This window comes from Cavia porcellus, unplaced genomic scaffold (assembly GCF_034190915.1).
Source record: "Cavia porcellus strain 051 isolate PalLab524CR breed Dunkin Hartley unplaced genomic scaffold, mCavPor4.1 scaffold_6, whole genome shotgun sequence".
Classification (NCBI taxonomy): domain Eukaryota; kingdom Metazoa; phylum Chordata; class Mammalia; order Rodentia; family Caviidae; genus Cavia; species Cavia porcellus.
The window spans coordinates 101,707,883-101,730,546 of NW_026947489.1; the positions used below are offsets into that span (position 1 = coordinate 101,707,883).

Below are 22,664 nucleotides of genomic sequence, written 5' to 3' on the forward strand. Positions count from 1 at the left end.
AGCTCAGTGGCATAAGCACCTGCCTTGCAAGCAGGCAGTCATGAGTTCAATCCCGGTACCGATAAAAAGGAAAAAGACCAAAAAAAAAAAAAAAAAAAAAAAAAAAAAAGAATGCATAACCTCAAACTCAATGTCTTTCAGTACACACGGAGAACAAATAGTTATGGAAGATTACCAAAAGGATAGTCTTTCCCTGAAACCCATTCCCACATTCTGGCAAACTGTCCAAAAGGCACATGTCAAGAACCATGGTGTTTTGCTCTCATGTTGAATTGCTTGTGCCGAGTTGTTTCGTTGCAGTACAGCATGAGTCTGCACTGAGGTTCTTACATGGACCGAGTGTGTGAACTCCATGTGTTAAGAGAAACCAAATTAAATCTCTTCCAGGGAATGAAGTTATAAATGAATGTGAGTTAATGAACATGTGAGTACAGTTTGAGAAGTTGTGGACCATCCAGTTGGGTCTTATGAAGGGCTATAAAAGAAAAGTGCAGGAATTACATTTGTTTGAACATTGTGTATATGCCAGCCCTTGTCCAGGTGCTTTACTCACACTGTAGCATTTAATTTTTGCTTGACAGCATCCCCATGAAGTCGGTATCACTGGCCCCATTTTACAGATGAGGACATTTGGCAGAGAGGCAACAGTTGTATAACTGGCCAGACTGAGATTCAAGCTCAGATGTGTCTGATTCTAATATCTGTGTTCTTCCAGGATTCTTTGCTGTTACATTATCCAGGAAATGCAATTCCTTCTGTTCCTCAGCAGCAGTCAAGATGAAAACCATGGAGGGTGAGCCAAACTACTTCCCTCTTCCTGGCTAGGTTTTCCATGAAATTTTCCCCTCCAATGCGTGTCCCTGCTGCCATCTGCTGGCAGCCTCACTCAGCCTGCAACGTCCTTGCAGATCTCTTCATCTTTGTGAAGGTGAAAGCAGTGGGCTTCAAAAGAGAGCAAGCAGCTGAACGCAGACAACCAGCTGACACAGGGTGTGAAGCTCTGCGGGAGGAATAATGCTCCTCCGCCTTCCTGCGGGATGCCTCCTTTCTCCTTTGAAGCTGCTGTCAGTTTTCATCAGATTCCACTCATCTCCAGGTAATGAGAACGCCCAGGTTTGGCATCCAGGCCACCTAAGTTTGGACAGTGGTCTTGTGCTAGACTCTGGAAACCCAGAGCTCCAGTATGTAACACTGACCACCGTCTTGACAATCAACAAACCATGGGTAGCACAGTGCTTGCATGAAGAAGAGTCTTAGGGGCTGGCAAAGCCAGGCTTGGCCTCTCACACAGAAAGAAGTGACACCCAGAGGAATCAGGCCATTCCACATGCTGATCCTTACCTGGCACCTGGGACAGCAGGAGACTCCAGGACCTTTGTTAAAAATGCCTAGCACATGTGTGTGCGTGTGCGCGTGCACACACACACCCAAACACACACACACACACACACACACACACACACACGCACGCACGCGCTGTGAAGCAATGGTTTATCATCTGGGGCGGATTGTTAGATTTCTGCTTTTCTCTGTTTCTCTTTCCTGGACAAAATGGGAGAAATCCATCCTGCGGGGCAGGGGAGCTTATTTCTGACTGTTAGAAAAAAAGAAAGCAGGAATTGTTGTCCTGACAATTAGGAGCTCATCAAAGCCTTGTTTTGCTCATCAGCCATCAGGGCCCTCAATCTGCAACCCCCTCCTTTCCTCTAATTCAATGCCGGCCTAATGAATAACTCCCAGGAACAAAAGACTCTTTCAGCTGGCTCACATAATTATTAGAGGAGCCTTGCCTAACTGTCGCAGGCTACTCCTGTTTTCAGGCCTGTCTCTAAATTTGGTTATTCACAACCTTTATAGCTCAATATTATTGCCTAACTGTGATCATTTTCTAATTATCCTAATAATACCTATTAAATAATTCCCATTAAATCATTTGAACCGGAGCAGCACAGGCCAGCTCAAATACAACTTAACCTAATAAGCATCGGTCATTCATTAAGCAACAGGCCAATCTCTTGAAGGGCCTAGATAGAATATTGAGCGCAAAGGAATATTATTATTGCACAAATGTTATTACGGGTTAGAGTGTATTAATTTTGATGGCCTGGCTTGCATATCTTCCATTTGGTTTCCTTTGGGGCCGCTCTCCTTGACTTGACTCTATTTATCTCCAGCCCCTTGTTGATCTACATCTGTCACCCCAGGAGGACATTCAAGGAGAAAAGGCCTATAAACTTAACAGCAGAATTAAATTACCAATGATATAAAGGCAATGAATAGAATCTATCTTCTGGCTAGTTTGGCACACCTTTGAATATCCTACTAGCTGGCCAGATTTCTTTAGGTATCACTCAAAATAGCTTCTCTCTCTCTCTCTCTCTTCTTCCTGACATTTGAAAGTGAAGGAGATTTTCAGAAGTTTTATAAATGGTATCTATAATTTAAATTTCAAGCTATCACAATTAGATAATTCTTTAAAAGTGTATGCATGTGAATCCTTAACACTATTTTGTAAGATAATATTAGGTAGTGTTCTTTGAGTGTCTACAACATTAGTAGACTCTCTGGTACTTTGCACACCAACACCCTAATTTTCAAAATGGTCCAGTAGGTATTGTGGGGATTATTATTTTCATTTTTCAAATGAGACTTCTCAGGCCAGAGAGATTAGGTGACTTTTCCAGGGCAATCAGCCTAATCAGAAGGACCAGAATTTGAACACAGAGCTCTCTGATGCCTACACTTTTCCTACCATGCCATGAGTCAGCATGTGTTGCTAACAGCCAAGTGAAAGATGTTCTAGATTCCCAGTATGTCCTTTCCATTCCTCAGGCTGCCTCCAGATTCCTGAAGACGGTAGCGGAGCCTCCTTGTTTGGGAATATTACCAAACACCAAACAAGGGCAGGTCATCCCACCAAAAAGTCCCAATAGCAGCAATGGAGACAGGCCATGACTCAGTCCAAGCAGTAAGAGACACACATTGTTTCTGTAAAGAAGCCTAATTCTGATGGACAATGTGGGTTCTCTTTACAAGGAAGTCCACAGTGCAATTTAGTAAAAAAGGAACAAACACTGGTTAATCATTTACCCTGGGCTAGGCATGAGGTAAGCTTTCACATAAATGTTTATTACTAATCTTCACTATAAATGCAAGAAACAGGAATGACCATCACGCTGGCACCACAAGCAAGAGACTGAGGCACAGAGGGGAAAAGTTTACCCCTAATGTTTCTCTTCTAGCTACTGACCATTTTGGAGCCATGCAGCGATCAACCCTATTTGGGGGGGGGCCCTTTGGGAGGCTCTGGAAGTAGCTCTCACACCTCTGCACATCTGTGTGAGCTCCTGGCCTCAGAAAATCTGGATCTGCCTTGCTAACATCACCATTCTCAGGTAACTGCACTTTGAACAGAATTGAGAAGCTCCCCTTTCACCAGTGTGTTCGCCCAAGACTCTGCGTACAGAGACAGGAGTTTTCAGTGTTCCGTTGTTCACATTTAGGGTCCCCAGTTTGGAAGACCAAAGGCTTCATGGCACAAAACCAAAGAGACAACCCCCCAGCACACTCTGCGCACCCCTGCCATGCCTCAGCCACGTGGCCCCAGACAGTGTCCAGAGAATGTAGCTGTCTTTGTCCCCTCCCACCTAAAAATCCCTGCTGGCTCCTCTTTTGTTACAATATTTCCTGCCTTGGCCTTGGTAGGTGCTGCTCTCTCTGTCAGAACAGTCTGCTCACCTCTGCTGACCCCTGTTCCCCTCTGATGCCCAGCTCCATGTCCCCTCCCAGGAAACCAGGCCTCAGGTCCTGGGTCTGTTCCCAGGGCTTGCTCATGCTGTCCTGTCTCAGGGCTTATTCCACTGCCATGTGGCTTATCTCTTTGCATGCTGCATCCATCGCCGGGCTATAAACTTCTCAAGACAGAAACTGTGCCATACAAACGGTTCCAGACCCAGTGTCTGGACATCTAGTACCTGAAAGGCTGTCTCCAGAGGAGTCCTGTGTTTGAACAGAAGAATCTGAAGCCCTCAGGGAGATGGCTATCATCTGCTGCTTTACCTTGGGCCATGTGCTAATTAAATTAAGCATCACATGAAATTTCTTCTTTAATTTTTTTTTTTTTTTGAGACAGGTTCTCACTATGTAGTTGCAGGCTGATCCCAAACTCCTAGCAATCCTCTTGCCTCAGCCTCCTGAGTGCTGGCATTACAGGTGTACACCATCGTGCCCTGTTAATCTTCATCTTATTTGTGACATAGAAAACCATGAATGTGCCCATTTTAGATGAAAGTTCATAAAGTAAGCAGCCCAAGGTTTAGAAAGGGAAGAGAGACACTAGGACTTTAACTCTGGGCTTTGAGTCACAGGCATTACCTGAATGCCCAGTGATGTCTCCTGAATCTGCCCTAACCCCTAAATGGCAAAAACATTCATTCAAGGCAGTAGATCTGGGTATACCAGAAGTCCAATTACAAGGCCCACAGATTGATCATGGCCAGGAGGCCCTTCAAATGGCAAAACTAATTTGACTTTTAAAGAGGAAAGCAATGTGAACTTGGTACCACCTGTCCATATTGACAGATCCCAAACGGGTGACAAGTTTTCCTTGGTGTTGGCCATGATAGGACCAGCACTATTGTCAGACTGCAGACCCAGACCCACGCTTGCTCCCCAGAGCTGCCAGGATGGAAACCGTACCTGCTTCTCCTCGCAAAGCCTTCTCCAGCCTCACACCCTGGATCTCTGATGCCCTCTGCCGCTCTTCAACTTCCTCCAGCTGCCTCTGGATGGCCTGTAATGCCAGGGTCACATATCACAGTGGACTTTGGACACAGTTATACAAGGAGGGTGATTCTGTCACTGACTCTCCAAGAGAAAGAGGGTGATATTGCTGCCCTGAGAAACTGTTAATCACACCAGTGTCCTTTAAGACAGGAGGAGTTGGGTGATCCTTGTGGCACTGGGACTCCTCAGAGCCCACAGCATCTGACTATATCATGGCACAGCGACAGGGCCACAGCTACCACAGAGTAGGGTTGGGCTGGGGTGAAGATGGCATCTGCTCCCATTCTATTTCCCAGAAGGAACAGGACTGTACCCCCTAACAAGCTGGTCCGGACAGGAGACCTAGGCCAGCTTTTGGAGCGTGGTGTTCATTTTTGGGTTGTCCTGCTCTTGTTCCAGGCTACAAATAGCACCTGCTCTTTCTTGCTGTACAGTCTGATGCCACAGTGCTTCCACTGTAGACACGCATCGTGCCTTTGTTACCAACCAGTCATAAAGACAAGACACACGCTATTTAGCCCGTTAAGGAGTAACTCATACTCTGCTCAGATTCACCATGAACACCTTGGAAGGTCTGGGATCATGGCTGGGCTTGCATTTGTATGTGTAATTTTCCTGCTACTTAATCCTCTGTTGGGTCTATGAGGGAGGACAGTTGTTGGGAAGCTGTAAGTTTGTCCGTCCCCATCAATGTTCTCCGCTTTCTCAAGCCCCACTGCCAAAAGAGGCTTTGCACCTGACCGAGCAGGCGTATTCAAGGCGGGAGCACCCGCGTTCCTCCTCTGCTGGCCTTCAACTCTCTCACTCCCCTTGTTCTTCAACCCCAAATCCTCCTAAATTTTCCCTCAAGTCTCGTATCCAGGGGCTGAGCTGCCTCTGCCCCCACGCGGAGATCTGACCAGGGTGAGGCCCAAGCTCTCACCTGGCTCTTGGTTTCCCAGCTATGAGCTTATAAACCCCAAACATAAAATGTAAAGTATGGGGGATTCTATTATAATTACCAATCATTTTGTGCCCTCTTCCTGTCTCTCTTTTCAAGACAATTCTATCTATAAATTTACCTCTTACTGGTATGGTATAGAATTGCTAAAGAACGGAAACATTTAAATAATTTTATTAATAATAACGGATTATTATGCAGTTATAGCTACTTGGTTGTTATGGACTAAACAATATTTTCCCAAAATTCCTACATTGAGACCCTAACTCCCAACATGACTATGTTTGGAGACAGGGCTTACTAGGAGGTAATAAAGGGTTAGTGAGGCCAGAAGGGCGGGGCCCTCATCTTATAAAACCTGTGCCCTCATAATAAGAAGAAGAAACATTAGTGCTTTCCTTTCCTCTCAAAAAGACCATGTGAGGACACGGAGGGAAAGCACCTGTCTACAAGCCAGGGTGGAGACTTTGCCAGACACCAAATCTGACAGCACCTTGATCTGGCGCTTTTAGCCTCTAAAACTGGGAAGAAACAAATATTTATTGTGTAAGCCACTCCACCTGTGGTATTTTGCTATGGCACTAAAAGCACACTGGCCCAGAGGTCATTCTTTAGGAACTAAGAGATCAAAAAGGCCCGCTTCGGGTGCCAGAAGGTTAGGACTCAAAAGGCCCTTGTGATTCTTCTCTTATTACCACTTTCCGCCTGGAGTATGAAATTGCCAAGTTTGCCAACTGGTAGCATAAAGACTTGTTTTGTTCTTAGAAGGAAAATTTGAAATGCTCCAAGGAAACCCATTTTAGAAGTTGAGACAGAGGTGAGCTCATAGGAGTTGTCTCTGTCCATGGCTCGCAGGTAGCCCGAGTCAGCCAGGAGGAAGGTACAGGGGACTGAATTCAGTAACTTCCCTCTTGTTATAAACAACTTACATGATGCTATAGTGTGGGTCTGGAATGTCCCCCAAAGGTTTCCTTCCCATGGTACTCTTTTTTTATTTTTGGTGCTGGGAATTGAACTCAGGACCTGGCACTTGCCAGACAGGCACTAATGCTACTGAGCTATAACTGTGGCAACTGATCAGGAACTAGAATGTAGACACTGAGAGACCAGATAAACCTGTCATCTGTTTTAAACTCATTGTCTCGGATATTCTGTTATAGTACTAGGCAGGTGACTAACACTGCAGTTATGCCAGAGCAATGGCTTAACTGGAGAAAGTGGTGGAAGGGTAAATGGGTTAAGTGGTCATCCTAAGTCCTATTATCCTGAAACCCGAATGTTCTTCAAGGCTCACTTGGGATCCTCAGGTAGATGGAGAATGTCTAGACTTTCTGCTTTGTTTTCCCTGTCTCTGATGGAACTCGGCAGATCTCCTTGGGCAGAAATGTTTGGAGTAAACCAGAGGGTTAGGAAATCTAGAATCTAGAATTCTGGATACTTATGTCTTCAGCTAATCTTGCAATGGAGACAAGTCCTCATAGCTGTCAGTTTAACAAAGACATAGTCAGGGGGTTGGTGGAAGAGCTGTGTCCTCACAGAAAGGACAAAATGAAGGCCATCATTATATGTCAGTCAGGTCCAGCAAGCCCCAAGGCCACCAGCTGGTGATTGTTTCAGCCTCTCTTTGCAAGGCTCTAACTGCACACGCAAAGGTGGTTCGCCATGGGCCAGCTCAATACCTGGGCTCCCCAGCCCTAGAGCCTTGCTAAGGATGAAGCCAGGGCTTTCAGGATGGCCACAAACCTGGTCCCTCAGAGAAGAGAAGCTGGCTTGTCCCCAGTACAGACGCCCAAAGGGCTTTCCCATCCCGATCCCAGGATCCTAGACCCCAAGCCCACTCTCCCATCTCAGGTTGGTTTCTGACCTGAGCTTTATGGAGTCTTTTCAACTCTTCTTGCTTAGCCAACTGCCTTGTTGCTTTTTCCAGCTTTCTTCTTCTTCTGAGTGTCTTCTTGTCCTGTGAAAACCAATAAGAAGAAAAAATAGGACTGATCAAAATAGGTTGAACTTTACAAAATAGCATCATTGCCTTTCCAGTAGTTCTTAGCTGTTGTTTCAGTTCTAGAACAATGACATCCATAAGATTTTCTGCAGTGATGCAAGTGACCTTTAGCTAGGCTGTATAAAATACAGATGCAGGGCTGGGGATTTAGCTCAGCGGTGTAAGCACCTGTCTGGCAAGTGTGAAGTTGTGAGTTCGATCCCTGGTACAAAAACAAACAAACAAAAACCCATAAAATAAAATACAGATGCCACTAGTCTATTGGGCACTGGAAGTGAGGAGTGTGCATAAGAAATCAAATTTTATTTAACAATTTAAATATAAAATTTAAGTAGCAATATGTGGCTAGTAGGTGCTGGAATAGGAGACTTGTGTGTGTGTGTGTGTGTGCAAGTGGGAGTAGCTTTCATGAGTACTGATTGGGTACAGCTGAAGAATATACAAGAACTATATTTCACATGTCTGCTATGCTACTGCTCAGGCATGATGGATGTGGGATAGACAGGCAAGTGAATACACACACACGCACACGTGCAAACGCACACTCAATACATGAAAACCAATGAACAACTTCAGATAGACTTAGGTTAGGTCTACGAGATCATTTAAATCTATATGTAAATAATTTTAACAAAAAGTGTTTCTTGGCTAGAGGTAGGCACAAAATCTTTTGGCCTTATCTCACTTTGCTGCTAATCCATTCCAACTGTGCCTGGGCATGGAGAGAGAAAGAGAGAGGGACAGGCACAGACAGAGACAGACAGAGAAGGAGAAAGAGGGAGAGAAAGAGAGCGAGGGAGAGGAGAATTCAAATTTTCAAATTCGCACATGTAAAACCGATGTCTAGATTTGACAGTGTCCCTTCACTTCTAGGTTTTAGACACCAAAGAAAAGCCAAAGTGGTGGTGTGGCAAGCTTGGGGGACATTTCTGCTCAGAGAAGCGGCAGAGTAAGGGTGGAGTCCTGAGCCCAGAAGCCTGGAAAAGCTGCCATCAAATCCCAGCTTAACGGCATGAGCTCCAGCTGGTCTTTCAGATTTCTGAACATCAGAGTTCTCTTATGAAGAATGAGAGTGATTCACCGGGATATAAGGATGCAGTGAGATGATACAGGCCATGCCCTTTGCAGAATGCATGGAAAAGGCATGAGATATGCACTCGGTTAAATGGCGTGATTTTTATCATCAGCATGTCTGTTATAAATTAGCGTGACTATTTTTTCTAAAGCTTATTTTTGTGTCTGGGTATGTAGGCTTATCCCTTTTATACTCACACTAATACATCCATATGCACAAAATAAATGCTCAAACTGGGATCGTATCGAGTTTGCCTTCTCTTAACTTACCTATCAACTTTCTATATATTACAATGAAGATTAGAACATGCTAGAATTTTCTTAATGCTGGTAGAAATGAATACTGAGTTTAAAAATTGTGATAGTTGAGCTGGGGACCGGGCAATCAGCACGGTGGGTGAATCAGTGCTTATACGCACTTCTAACTCCTTGAGTGGGAAATAGAGACCTAAAAGACCTTGCTGCAGCAATCTCGGTCCAAAACAGAGCCAAAGACTGTATCTTTCCAGCACATGTTTTTCAGGCTCTTTGTCACTCTGTCTCCCTTCCTGTAGATGTGGATGGAAAACCCACTTTTCTTAGGAAAGTATCAGCTTGAGGCTGCTCTTCCTCCTTAGATGAGCAGGGAAAATGTTCACTCAGTGTCAAAGTTTGTTTTTCTAAAATTCTCCTAAGCAACTACAATCAAAAGATTTTCATTCTTGCAAGGAAATTTAATCACTCAGAATTCAACTTATTATTATTATCTTTATTATTGTTTTTTTGAGACAGGGTCTTGCTATGCAGTTCAGGCTGGCTTTGAGCTCACTTTGTAGCCCAGGCTGGTCTCAAACTTGCAACAATCCTTCTGCCTCCTGAGTGCTGGAATAACAGACATGCAGCACCACTCCTGGATCAGAATCCAATTTATTCCACATCTCATCCTGTTGGCTCTAGGGGGTTTACTCCAGATTGGCTATCAGTTGTTCTGCAGGAAGGTTCCATTCAGCCTTTTATGTGGAGGACTTTCAACTAAGCAGCTCTGATCTTTAGGGAAAGACTGGAGCAGGCAAGGGGTGGTACGGATCAACAGTGGTTGCTACCCAGAGATGACCTAACTCAATCTGTGTAGAGAATGAATTCATTTACTCAACAAGTATCTCTGGGCCTTCCATCATAGGAACTCATGTAGTGAATCCTAGCATTTGTTGAGAGCCATGTGCCAGACACTAATTTCTTCACCTGTGTCATCTCTTTGATTCCTCAGATTGTACTGATTTGACAAATGTAATGATCAGAGCTCAGAGGGAATAAATACATGGCCCAAAGGGAGACACCTACTAACTGGAGGAGAAAGGACTTAAGTCCCGGCAGGCTGGATCCAGCATCCACATTTCCCTGTAGTCTACACTGCCTTTCCTGCCACATTCTGCAGGAGCCCATCAAGGATCCCTGCCCTGTGGTGAGTGAGTCCTTTACAAAAGAAAGGCCAGCATTTTCCTCTACATGGAGATATTTTAATACTACTCAGGGGTGGGAGGGGAGGTTGTCCCAACAGCACCATGTGATCTTAGTGCTGATAGCAGCAAAGCTATCAGACTCTGACTGCTTTCTCAAGAGTCAGCAAAATGAAGCCCGGGGGTAGAAAGGAAATCATTTATCTATCATTTTTTATTTAAAACTGTTGATGCAGAAAAGAACGATGCTTTATCAACGAACACTCATACAGGATTGTGGTAGGCCAGGCTCAGTGTCCCCACTGCCCCCAGGAAGGGAGAATCGAGCCCAGCATTTTCAAATTGAGCTACATCCTCAACCCTTTGTTCACTGTTTATTTTGAGACAGGCTCTGGCTAAATCACTAAGTTGCCTGTGATGGGCTTGAACTTACAATCCTCCTACCCCAGACTCCTGGAGGGCTGGGATTACAGGTTTGCTTTTTATATCCTCAGTGATGATGAAGATGCAGACAGGAAAGAGGCTGAGGGTGAGGGCAGGAAAAAGACAATGAATGAAAAGGCAGAAAGCTGGCAGCACCGAGGACAAGCTGCCACGGTCTTCCTGCCTCGGTCTCTGAGATCCAGACGTGTGTTGGGGAGGAGCCGACAAAAGAGGCAAAGAGAACAGTCTGTCTCCGGCTTCCCATGCAAAGCTAGCATGGGCTCTGTGCCACCTGGCTGGGGACACACCTGTGTGGGACAGAAGAGACAAAGAAACAGAGCATGGAAACCTCCCGTCGTTCTTTCAGGGTGAGCCTTTGGGAAGTTATAAATAAGGAGCGCTCTTGCCAGCTCCCATTCCTGTGAGATCTGGACATGTCAGAAGCCAGGCGAAGGGGGCATGCTTTTACCACATGGCAAGCTTCAGTGACAACTAGCTCCATGCCGGGCCAGCAAGAGGACAAGGAGCTATTTGTGAGACTGGGCCTAGAATCTTCCATTCTTTTCTACTCTGTGAGTACTGGGATGGCATATGCTGGGCTCTGTGTCTCATTTGAATACAGGATTAATTTAGGGTCAATCAAGGAGAAGCAGGGAGAGTAAGCAACCCCAGAAATCCACACAACATACAACTCATTTGTGTTGAGTACTGAACTAATCAGAGGAGCCCACATTTACAAATGAGAAATTCATGCTCATTTTCTCTCCATCTCAATCTCTCTCTCTCTCTCTCTCTCTCTCTCTCTCTCTCTCTCTCTCTCGTCCCAGCTTCCTCTTGACTTGCTGGGCCATGGGGAGTTGGAACCCTTGAGTGAGTTGAGATGATGCCAAAGCTCCTAATGCCAGATATGGAAAAGTTGAGTCTGAGTAAATAAATTTGCCCCCCCCCAATCCTCCTCACTGCTCCAAAAAATAAACATTGCCAGAGCAGTGAACCACTTCTCTGTCCACAGGGAAGCATTTAAGTCTAGCCATTCAGCACCCCAACCCCAGTCCCAGTGGAAATGTTCCAGCCCCAGTGCATAAAGAAAATATCAGTGAGTCCTTGTCATGGACGCTTGTCTCCATGTATGTGACCTCCATGTATGTCACCAAGCAAAGAACATCGCAGTCTCCCCAGTGGGTACATAGCTAAGTCCCTTCCCCAGTAGGATCCTGGGGTGCCCATGTCTACATGCAACTGCACGGTTCATTTCATAGTCCTGATTGGAATAAACATAACATTTTCCATGCAATCTGCCCCTAGTGCTTCTTAAATGAAGCTGTGCCTCCCTTGGGGACATATGCATCTGCTTGTTGTAATTTTTTGAATGGTTTTCCTGTTGAACCACATATTAATTCCACTTTAGGAGCTGCAGTCACCAAATGGTTTCAAGTAAATATGTGTGTTTCTTTTTTTTCACTCTTCCCCAGTTTGAGTCTCTGGGAAAATGTTTTGAAGAAGACAATTCTTGGGGGGTTCCAGGTAAAAAGAAGGGCTGCTGTCAGATGCAATAAAGTGAGATCCTCCTGGTGAAATCTCTGCAGCTGGAGCCCACATTGGGTCTGAAATCTGGATGGTAAATGGTCCCCATGGACTGATGCCATGGTGGGTTTTCCAAGTGATGTTACCTGTGGCCCTGGGGAAAGCTGGGGGTCAGATTCTTCATCTGCAGAGGAGGAGGTGGTAGAAGAGAGAGAAGAGGTAGCCTCTTTCACCTGTACCCCAACTTGATCATGCTTGGATCCTGAAATGGGAACAGAAGAGTTCACCAAACTGTTAGTTTCTGTTCATGCTTCACCCCCAAAGCTGTCCCTCCTGCCCCCTCACCGCTCACCACACTCCTTTCCTCTCTGCACCTGCCAGGAGCTGGGAGAGGCAGTACCTAAGGGCAACTGCAAATGTGGCCCTCCGCGTTAATTACATTTCTGGATCCCTGCCAAGAGCTTTGCAGCTCTCCTCACATTAAAAAAAAGTATTATGCAGAAATCAATTAATTCCTTAAACACCATTTATATGGTGTGCGGTGTGTTTACAATGCATTCAGAGATGAAATCTATTATTAAAATGCATGTCTGAAGTTAGCTGAATTACCTAAACGCTTGTGTAAGGTTTGTTCTGCAGAGTAATTGAATGCAAAAAAAAAAAAAAAAAAAAAAAAAAAGTCAGAGCCAGCTCTTAAATCGCCCTTCTGCGGCTCACAGCATCTGGCACCCATTTTTACTACATGACATCTGCTCAGTGTAAAAGAGCTGGCGTCAGAATGTCTGGTCATAGAAAAAAAAATCCCAAATGTAATCAGAAGCAAAAGGACTCTAAGCCTAAGGTTTTATCACATAGTCTCATGCAACATAAATATTTCATTAATTATGGCTAAACAAATGCCACTTTTATTTTCCCAACTTGCAGATATTATCACATCATCGAAGTGATGATTCAAGTGCCAGGAAAGGCAGTTTAAGATAGGGATGGCTCAACAATGCTGGGCCTGAGGGAGAGAACCAAGGTCCCGGGCCATGCCAACCTCGCAATGGGAGTGAAATGGCTGGGGGCTGTGATGTGCCAGCGTTAACCAGAATCTCTCTGATTTGGCTGGGGACCAGGTGTGATAAGGGCTTCCAGGTGCCACCGGAGGCTTCATTTTTCTTAGCAAGAACATCTGCCCCTTTGCATCTACCTGATGCAGAGCTGGTGATTAATATCTGGATCAAAACCCACCCTGGACACTGAGTATCCAAACAAGATGGGACTCTGTGATAAGAAACCTACTGTCATTCTGTGGTGGCAGCTGAATAGAAGTATGTTTTGGGTGACGAAGAGGAGACACAGCTCCAAGGCAGCTAACCTTCTCTCCAGCTTGCCTTCTCTTCCCCATAATTTGCAACTGTTTACCCCAGTGGGAGAGGCCAAGTTTTACAAAATAAGGGTAATTTTAACCTCCAGGAGCACATTTACATATGCTGTTATTCAAACCAAAATAATGCAAAACATGTATATAATAACATAGCCCCTCTGGGGAGCGAGTTCAGTGTTTTCCACTTCAATTTGCCAGATGGGAAGGCTCAGGTAAGGATAGAATCAGAAACCAGCACAGTGAGTTGAGACTGTTTCCCAGACCCAGACACTGCATAACCAGGCAGTACTTCAGTCGCTGAGTATTTCATTCTTAGTGCATGAGGAACTAACCGAGTTTCTCCTGATCATAATCTCTATCTTGGAGAACTGTCTTGGGAGCAGAAGGAGAATCAAAACAAAGAGCCTAGCACAGCAGCTGGTACACTTGGAGGTACCGACTGGAGGAGATGAACCGAGTGTGGTCTTCATCACAGCCATCAATCCCTGTATTAGAAAACTTGCCTAATTAACCTTCATTTATGGGAGATGCATAGGCTGAAAGTTGTAACTTTTTCTAACTTTCAAAAACTACATATTTCCATTGAATTTCATTCTGATATTGAGGAGAAAATACATCCAAATAAATGTTACACCTTTCTTAAACTTGTGGCAGGAAGAAACTTACACAGCCTCTGAGTCGCTCCCCCATTAGCTTTGCCATCCTAGAACCAATGATTCTGGAGTTCCCTTTTGGTTTGGAAGTTTTAAGAACTTCACTGATTGTTCTACACTGGCTGTGTTAGGGCGACTGATTCAGGAATTAGTCCTGCCACAAAGCACTAGAAATCAGGAGAAAACGTGTGAGGACTCTTTTTCCAAACATCAGACAATATAGGCAGTGTAGAGCTGTATTTAAGGCAAGAACAGAAGCTTTGAAGAAACCCCTACAATCACAGTGGCATGCTGCCCGGAGGCCATCTCCAGGTCACATTGCCTAAGGGCAGCAGGTTCACTGAGCTGAAAGAATAGATCAGAATTTAGGCAAACTAAGCCATGTGGAATGTGTAGGGCCCAGCATGGGGGAGAGGGAGCTATGCAAGAAAAGAACCTTAGAAATAATCATAGAAGTCCTTCTGCATCTGTTGCTTAATAGTACCTGGAGGATGCATAGGAAGGAATTCTATGAGGTTGGGTGAGTAACTACGGGGAGGTGGCAGGCTAAGCAATGCTAAAGTTTTCACAGGATTGGGAGACGTTTAAGTCTACCTAGCCAAAGTAGAACAGATATTTGAAGCATTAGAGACCACAGAAGAGTCAGGTCTTATTAACAGAAATAAATTAGCCTTAAAGGTTATTACAGATACACCTGAACAAAGCTTAGAAACAAGGCTTAAGCCAGGTACGGAGGTGCACATCTGTAATCCCAGCACTCTGAAAGAATGATACAGAAGGACTACAAATTAGAACATAGCCTGGACAATTTAATGACCTAGTAAGACCCTGTTCCAAAATAAAAACTTTAACATGAAAAAAGTTGGACGGGAGAAGAAGCTCCATGCAAAGGTCCTGGGTTCAATCCTCAGTCCAAAAAGAAAAAAAGAAAGGAAAAGAAACAGTACCAGCCTTGAAAGGAGCAGTTACTTTACCTTCCTGCTGCATGTCCCTCATTCACTGTTTAACATTCTTTCAGCACAGAAGCAAAATCTAGACAATTCAATGCTAGACTAGCGGCTGGTCTACATTTCCTAGGTGTGTAAAGCAGCAGGAGATAACTTATAATCAAGACAAAACCAGTCAACAAAAAGCAGGCCCAGAAGTGACAGAGATAATGCCATCAGCAGACAAGGATCTAAAAACAGTTGTTACAGCTGTTAAAATCAACCCTACCCCAAACCTAATAGGACTGATAAGTGAATTTAGAAAAGTTGAAATATACAAAATTCACATGCAAACATCAGTAGAATTTCTGTACATTATCTTAAACATTAAATTATAGAAATGCACAGAAGCGCAGTAGAATGGTGGCTGGTATAACTATGAAGTAAAGGATAGAGGGACATAGGTCAAAGGATTTAAAATTTCAATTAAATGGAAGGAATCATTTCAAGGAGGTCTAGTGTAAAACACGGTGATGATGGTTAATAATAATATTTTGTGTTCTTGAAATTGCTAAGTGAAGATACCAGAAAATATATTAAATATGTGAGGTAATTCATATGTTAATTAGTCCTGAGTCATTCCACAGTGGATACACTGCCAAACATCAGACCTTGTAAGATAAATATAACAAGTTTTGCCCATTTAAAATAACTAATTAGAACCGGGTGTGGTGGCGCACTCCTGTAATCCCAGCACTCAGGAGGCTGAGGCAGGAGGATCATTGCAAGTTCAAGACCAACCTGGGCTACAAAGTAAGCCCTAGGCCAGCCGGAACTGCACAGCGAGACCCTGCTTCAAAAAGACAAAAATAAAGTAACTAATTGATTAAAATAGCACAGAACCTAATGAAGATAAGTAAGGGATGTGAGATAAGTAAAAGATATAAGAAACAACTAATTAGAGCTACCAAAATGAGAATGCAAAATTGAAATGAAAATTTCACTGGATCATTTTAACAGCAGATTAAAGCCTGAAAAGGAAAACAAAATCAGTGACATTAAATAATAGCAATGAGAATTATTCAAAAGGATGCACAAAGGGAAAAACAAACAGAATGAACTGAAAAGATAAACAGAACCTCAATGATAAAATCAAGTAGTTTAAAATGCATACGATTGGCAGGGTAGAAAGAAGTGAGGAGAAACAGAATCAAAAATGGTAGTTGACACAGTACCGTTGAAACTCTTCCAAACTGAATGAAAGTCACGAATTCACAATTCCAAGAAGTTCCATTAAATCATAAGCAGGATAATCAGAAAGAAAATCACAGAAGTTCGTGATAATAAAATGGCTGTAGATCAGAGACAGAAAACTTTAAAAGATGAAACAAACCAATACATTGCACACAGAGAAACAAAGATAAAACTGTCTGCGTGGACAGTTTAGGACACATATTTAGGTTCCATCAGCCACCCTTTCTGGTAAGCTGTGCAAGCTGTGTGGGATCCAGGAAGAGAAAGAGAAGTCAGACAGTGCCTCTCGTGAGCCTTCTGGCTGGTGTACGGGCTAAGAATCAAACACCCTGCCTCCCAGTCAGCAATCAGAAGGTTCCGACAGGCTAAGTTGATAGCAACTAAGGTACATAAAGCAACTAAATGCTTGCATTGTTTGGTGGATTTTGAAGGCCTGGAGCTAGTGGTCTGAGCATCTCTTGGGAGGATGACAATATGCAATACAGAAAATATGGGGATTTCCTTCTGTCTTGTCTTTGAAATCCAATATTGTTCTCATGGTTTTGCTTTGTTCTGATTATTTTGCTGTACTCAATATTCTGTTTTGATTGGTTTTACTGTTTTGTTTTTGGTTTGATTTTGCTATGTCTGATGGAAAGGACTATTATGAAAATAAGATATCCTATGTTAGCTATTGTTGTTTTCCTAATATCCTGCTTTGAAGTTCTGTACCAATTTGGCTGCCTTGTTTTGATTGCTTTTGTTCTGTTTTGTTTTGTTGGATATTACTATCTTTAAAAGAAAAAAGAGAAAAAAACACCTCAGGCCAATATCATTCATTAATATAGGTGCAAAACTCGTGAGAATAAATAGTAAATTCAATATGGTGGTACAACAGAAGGTTTTAAATTATGACCAGGTTGGTTATAATTGATTTAACATGTAACTATATAAATTTATAGAAGTAATAAACATACAGATTTTATAAAATCAATATAACACACAGTTTATAAAGTTAAAAATCATATAATATCTCAATAGATGCAAAATAGCATTGATTAAATGTATTATTTATGATTAAAACTAATATCAAGCTAGAGGTAGAAGAGAACTTCATTAATCTAATAAGCAATACAGATAAATATCTACAGCAAAGATAATCTGTGGTTAAATACACTACTTCTGATATTTGAAAGAAGACAATGGTATGTGCTATTATTACCTCTTCTATTTATCACTGTACAGGAAGTTTTAGACAGTACAATAAAACAAAAGGCATACAGTCTGGAAAGGAATATGTGAAGTTGTCTTTACCTGCAAACAACATCATTATATACATAGAAAATCCTATTGAAAAGCTACTAGAATGAGTTTAGGAAGGTTAGCATAAAAAGTTACTAGATTTCTATGTAATGACAATGAAAATTTTAAATAAGAAAGCAATTAAATTTACATTGGTTAATGTCTTAGTTACTTTTTACTTGTTGCTGAGACAAAATACCTGAAGCCCAAGTTGGGAAAGGAAAGATTTATTTCCTACAGTTTTTGGAGGTTTCAGTCCATACTCAGTTGGCTCCAAAGCAGGCAGGCATGGCTGGGCTGCAGTTCACGGTGGCTGCAAACAGCAAGCATGAACCGGCAAAGAGCAATCGGCAAAGACCTTCTTCCTGCCATTACATCACATCCTGGCTCCACCCCTATGTGGGTGGAGCACTGACACCATCAATCCAAACACTAGACAATGAACCAATCACAAATGCACAATGCAAACTCATGAGGCCTGGGGGCCACAGACATAAACCATGACATTCCATCCCTGGCCTCAGGACTCATGTACATCTTTTATACAAAAGACATTTAGTCCACCTCCAAGAGTTGCCAAAATCCTAACAGCTTCAGCACTGCTGAAAAGTCCAAGTCCCAAGTCTCCTCCAAGATCTATGGCAAACTCTTAACTGTAAGCCCCTGTACAAATGAAACAAACATTTCTGAAATGCAAAGGCACAAGATAATCATTACCATTCTAAAAGTTACAAGTAGGGGAATAGAAAGCTTTGGAAACAAAGCAAGTGCAACATCCAGCAGGGCAAACATTAAGTCCTAGAGTTCCAAGCTCAGCATCTGAAGCAATCTGGTTGCAAGCTCCAAAAAGCCTTGGGTGATTCCACCCCCAGGGCACTTCCAGCGATTTCAACTCCTGCAGCTTTTCTCTTAAATCTCTGCTCACTTTTTGCAGCTTCCCTTGGATCATCTACATTCCTGACTTTTCCAAACATCTGGGGTCTCCACTGCACCTTCGGCTTCACCCTTACATCTTCACAAATAGCCCTCTCAGGGGCACACTGCTTAGCCTCCCAGGCCCTTTGCAATCAAGGTGGAAGCTGTCTTACCCTCAGAATTCGTGCATTTTCCTTGCACCTAAAATCAGCACCTTGTGGGTGCCACCAAGGTTTGCTGCTAGCTGGAGCAGTAGCCTGCCTTCTCTCTATCTTGGCTATAGAGGTCAGTTGCCTGGATCGCAGGGCTCTGTTTATCTGATTGTGAGGAAAAGCTTCTCTGTGTTGCTGCCATTCTGGAACCTCATGTGGCCTCTGTCGCCATTCTGGAACATGGCACTCTGCAGCTTTTTCCTCTGAGCAAATTCTTTCACCTTTGCAGTGAGGCTGCACAAAGAGGGGACCCACTTACTGAGATGCCCCGGGGCCATTTTTCTTATTTCTCTGTTTCTCCTCAGGAATCAAAATCTCAACTCTGTCTTTACAATCCACAACCTTCCTGGAATTTTTCTTCTGGCCAAACTCACAGTATTCAAATTATTCTGCTGGGCTCTTTGCTCTTGATTTGCAACATAAAGCTGGCTAAAAGCCTCCAACAATAGCCATGCCTCAGCCTCAATGTTCGATTGCTTTTTTTTTTTTTTTTTTTGTCCTTTTCCTTTTTATGGGTACTGGGGATTGAACTCACAACTGCCTGCTTGCAAGGCAGGCACTTATGCCACTGAGCTAAATCCCCAGCCCCTCAATTGCTTTTTAATTTCCTTTTCAAGATTAATCAGTCCATTGCCCTTTGTCTCAGTCTCAGGCAAAGTCTCTGGGCAGGAGCAAAATGCAGACAGACTTTCTGCCAACCCATAACACACATCATGAGGAGTCCAACAACCAATGCAGTCCTTCTTCCCAGCAGAAACCTCCCAAGCCTGGTCTTTACCATCAGGCTTCCTATCAGCCTTCTGGCCTCCTGAGCTCTGATCAGAATCTCCTCTACAAAACAGCCTAAGCTGCTCCCTCTGCATCAAGGCAACATGTCCAAACCTTTCCAAACTCCGCCCACAAGCTACTTCCAAAGCCTCTCGAGAAACACGGTTAGTTATAGTCACAGCAAAGGACCCCACTCCTCGGTACCAAATTCTGTCTTAGTTACTTTTTAATCCTCGCTGAGACAAAATACCTGAAGCCCAAGTTGGGAAAGGAAAGATTTATTTCCTACAGTTTTTGGAGGTTTCAGTCCACACTCAGTTGGCTCCAAGGCAGGCGGGCATAGCTGGGTGGCAGTTCACGGTGGCTGCAAACAGCAAGCAGGAACCAGCAAAGAGCGAGACACACCTTCTTCCTGCCATTACATCACATCCTGGCTCCACCCCTATGTGGGTGGAGCACTGACACCATCAATCCAAGCACTAGACAATGAACCAATCACAAATGCACAATGCAAACTCATGAGGCCTGGGGGCCACGGACATAAACCATGACAGTTAACAAAATGTGGACTACTTAAAGGATAAAATTAACACAATATATGCCAAACCTATGCATTAAATTTTTAAATAATGTTTCACTAAGAGAAAGAAAATCTAAACAAATTCAGATATATCATCTTCATAGATTGAAATATTCAATAAGTATCAGTTCTTCCTAAACCAATTTATTATCACAAGTAATTTAGTTCCATTAGTTTAGTTAGTGAAAATGATAAGTATAAAATTTATAGAGCAATACAAAAGACCTAAATTAATCAAACTAAGTTTTAGGAAGATCAAAGCTGGAGGACTCTACCAGTTTTAAGAGTTATTCTACAACTATACTAATCAAGAGTGTGCTTTTGACAAAAGGATAAAGATATAAATCAACAGAATAGATTATAGAATCCAAAGATATATTATATGTATATGGACAATTGATTATGTAAAGTTGCCAAAGTAACTCAGAGGCAGAAAAATAGTCTTTTAAAAAATGTTGCTATACCAGTTGGACGGCTATGGGCAAAGTATGACTTTTTTCATTATAAAAAATTAACTAAAAATATAGAAATAAGCCTGAGGCCCAAAAAACCACAAGACATTTGTGAGAAAACAGGAGAAAGTAATACTGGCTTTTAGTTTAAGCAAAGATTTCTTAAGTTATGACTCATATATATAAATTTGATTCTATCAAATTAAAATTTCTTTTCTTTGGTATACTATGATGTAAAGGGAAAAAAGTTTCTCCACTAACTAGGTGAAAATATTTGCAAACGCAAATAAAGGACTTAAATCTAGAATGCTTAAAACTCAATATTAACAAGAGAAACAGCCCAATTTTAAAAAGTACAGTGATTTGAAAATACATACACTTAATATGTTGAAAGTACTCAATATCATTAGTTGTTAGGGAAATACAAATTAAAATCATGAGCTATCAGAATACACACACTAGAAGGAATAGGATTAAAAAGACAGATGGCATCAAGTGTTAGCATAGATGCAGTATGTTTCTTACTTTCTCATCACTGAGTCACAATACCTGACGATTTTAAAGGAGGAAAGGTTTAGTTTGGCTCACAGTTTGTAGAGGTTTCAGTACATAGATGGCTGCAAATCAAGGTGGCTTAGCAAAAGTGATGGCTGGGGTGAAATGGCATTGTAGGTAGGAAGCAAAGAGAAGCAAGAGAAAAGGGCAGAGATAGACCCTTCCAGGCCATTTGCCCAGTGACCTATCTCCCCCAACAGCTTTGTTTCCCAAGTCACATTCAGCTATAAACTCATCAGGGACTAATCCACTGATAAGTATCATGCGCCATGATCCAATCACTTCTCAAAATCCTATGAGGACATTTAGAGGGGCATCTAGATATAAACCATGACATTTGCCCTGGCCTCCAAAAGACTCATGCTCATCCCTCTGTGAAAAATGCATTTAGTTCATCTCTAAGAGTTGCAAAAGTTCTAATAGTTTTAGCAATGCTGAAAAATCCAAGTCCAGAGTCTCCTCTGAGATTTAATGCAAACTGTTACTTGTAAGCTCCTATAAAAACAAAAAGAAAATTATTTCCAACATATACTGGTGCAGAATAAACATTCCTATTTCAATAGGTAGAAACACGGGGATAGAAAGAAATGAGACCAATGCAAGACTGAAATCTAACCGGGCAAACATTAAGTCCCATAGCTCCATTCCAGTACTTGGGGTAATCTGCGGCAAGATGTAAACTCCAGAGGAACTGGGTGACTTCCTGCATTGCTAATGGTGGTTGTGGCCCTCATGGCTCTGCTCCTTGGCTGGCTCTGCTTGCTCCTTTTAGCTTTCCTCAGACAGTCCATGTTCCTGGCTTTTTTAGCGCCCTGGGGTCTCCACTGTACTTTGAGCTTCACTGTCTCATGGATTCTCTGTTCAGGGTTTCACAAAGCCAGGATCAAGGTGCGAACTGGACTGTGCTTTTCGCCTATTGCTCAGCATCCTCTTTTAAGCTCATTTAATTTTTTTAGTAGAATTTAATCGATACTGGTTTAGGGTACCGGTTCCTTGCTGGCTTCCAGTTGGTCAGTCTTAACCCCTAAGAGGCCTCTGTTCATGGCTCTCTCATTACATGACAAGTTGTCCACTTCTTCTGGGCCAGGAGAAGCACATCTCAGGTTTAGAATCCAACCTCAGACTGGCGGTTTCACCTGATTAAGTCAGGCCTACCAAGAATGCCTCCTTTTGATTAACTTAAAGTCTGTTGCTTTGGGGCTTAATTATATTAGCAAAATGTTTTACTTAATCACAGGATGCAGGGAAACTCATTATTTTCATGTTCCACCATGCAGACCTCTTACAATTCTGCCTAACACAGCACTGAATGTTTCAATTGTTTTGAAGTTTAAAAAAAAAAGCAAAAAATTACAAAAGTAAGTTGAGCTAATAGGAGTCAGATGTAAGTGCCTTTGTTGGGTGGGATATATAATGGGGAAGGTTCTAGGTGGTGGTAACCAAGGTTACATGGCTTGATCTCAGAGGTGATAAACAATGTGCACTTTGAAAACATTCATTAGCTGTAGACTTAAC

General features: G+C 42.8%; 1 protein-coding gene and 1 long non-coding RNA gene across 4 annotated transcripts in view; one reads left to right on the forward strand and one right to left on the reverse strand.

The window, feature by feature from the left end:
* Mical2 (microtubule associated monooxygenase, calponin and LIM domain containing 2) overlaps positions 1-22,664 on the reverse strand; it is a 204,407-nt gene that overhangs the window by 16,527 nt on the left and 165,216 nt on the right. For all 3 annotated transcript variants that reach the window (XM_063251901.1, XM_013148079.3, XM_013148078.3), the window contains 3 exons: positions 12,331-12,446; positions 7,590-7,682; positions 4,699-4,792 (listed from right to left, as the gene is read on the reverse strand). In XM_063251901.1, the coding sequence (XP_063107971.1) occupies positions 4,699-4,792; positions 7,590-7,682; positions 12,331-12,446 (303 nt within the window). The remainder of the gene's footprint in view (positions 1-4,698; positions 4,793-7,589; positions 7,683-12,330; positions 12,447-22,664) is intronic.
* LOC134476584 (uncharacterized) lies at positions 905-9,051 on the forward strand. The gene is made up of 2 exons (XR_010048420.1): positions 905-1,096; positions 8,601-9,051. It is a non-coding gene; the product is annotated as an uncharacterized LOC134476584 (long non-coding RNA).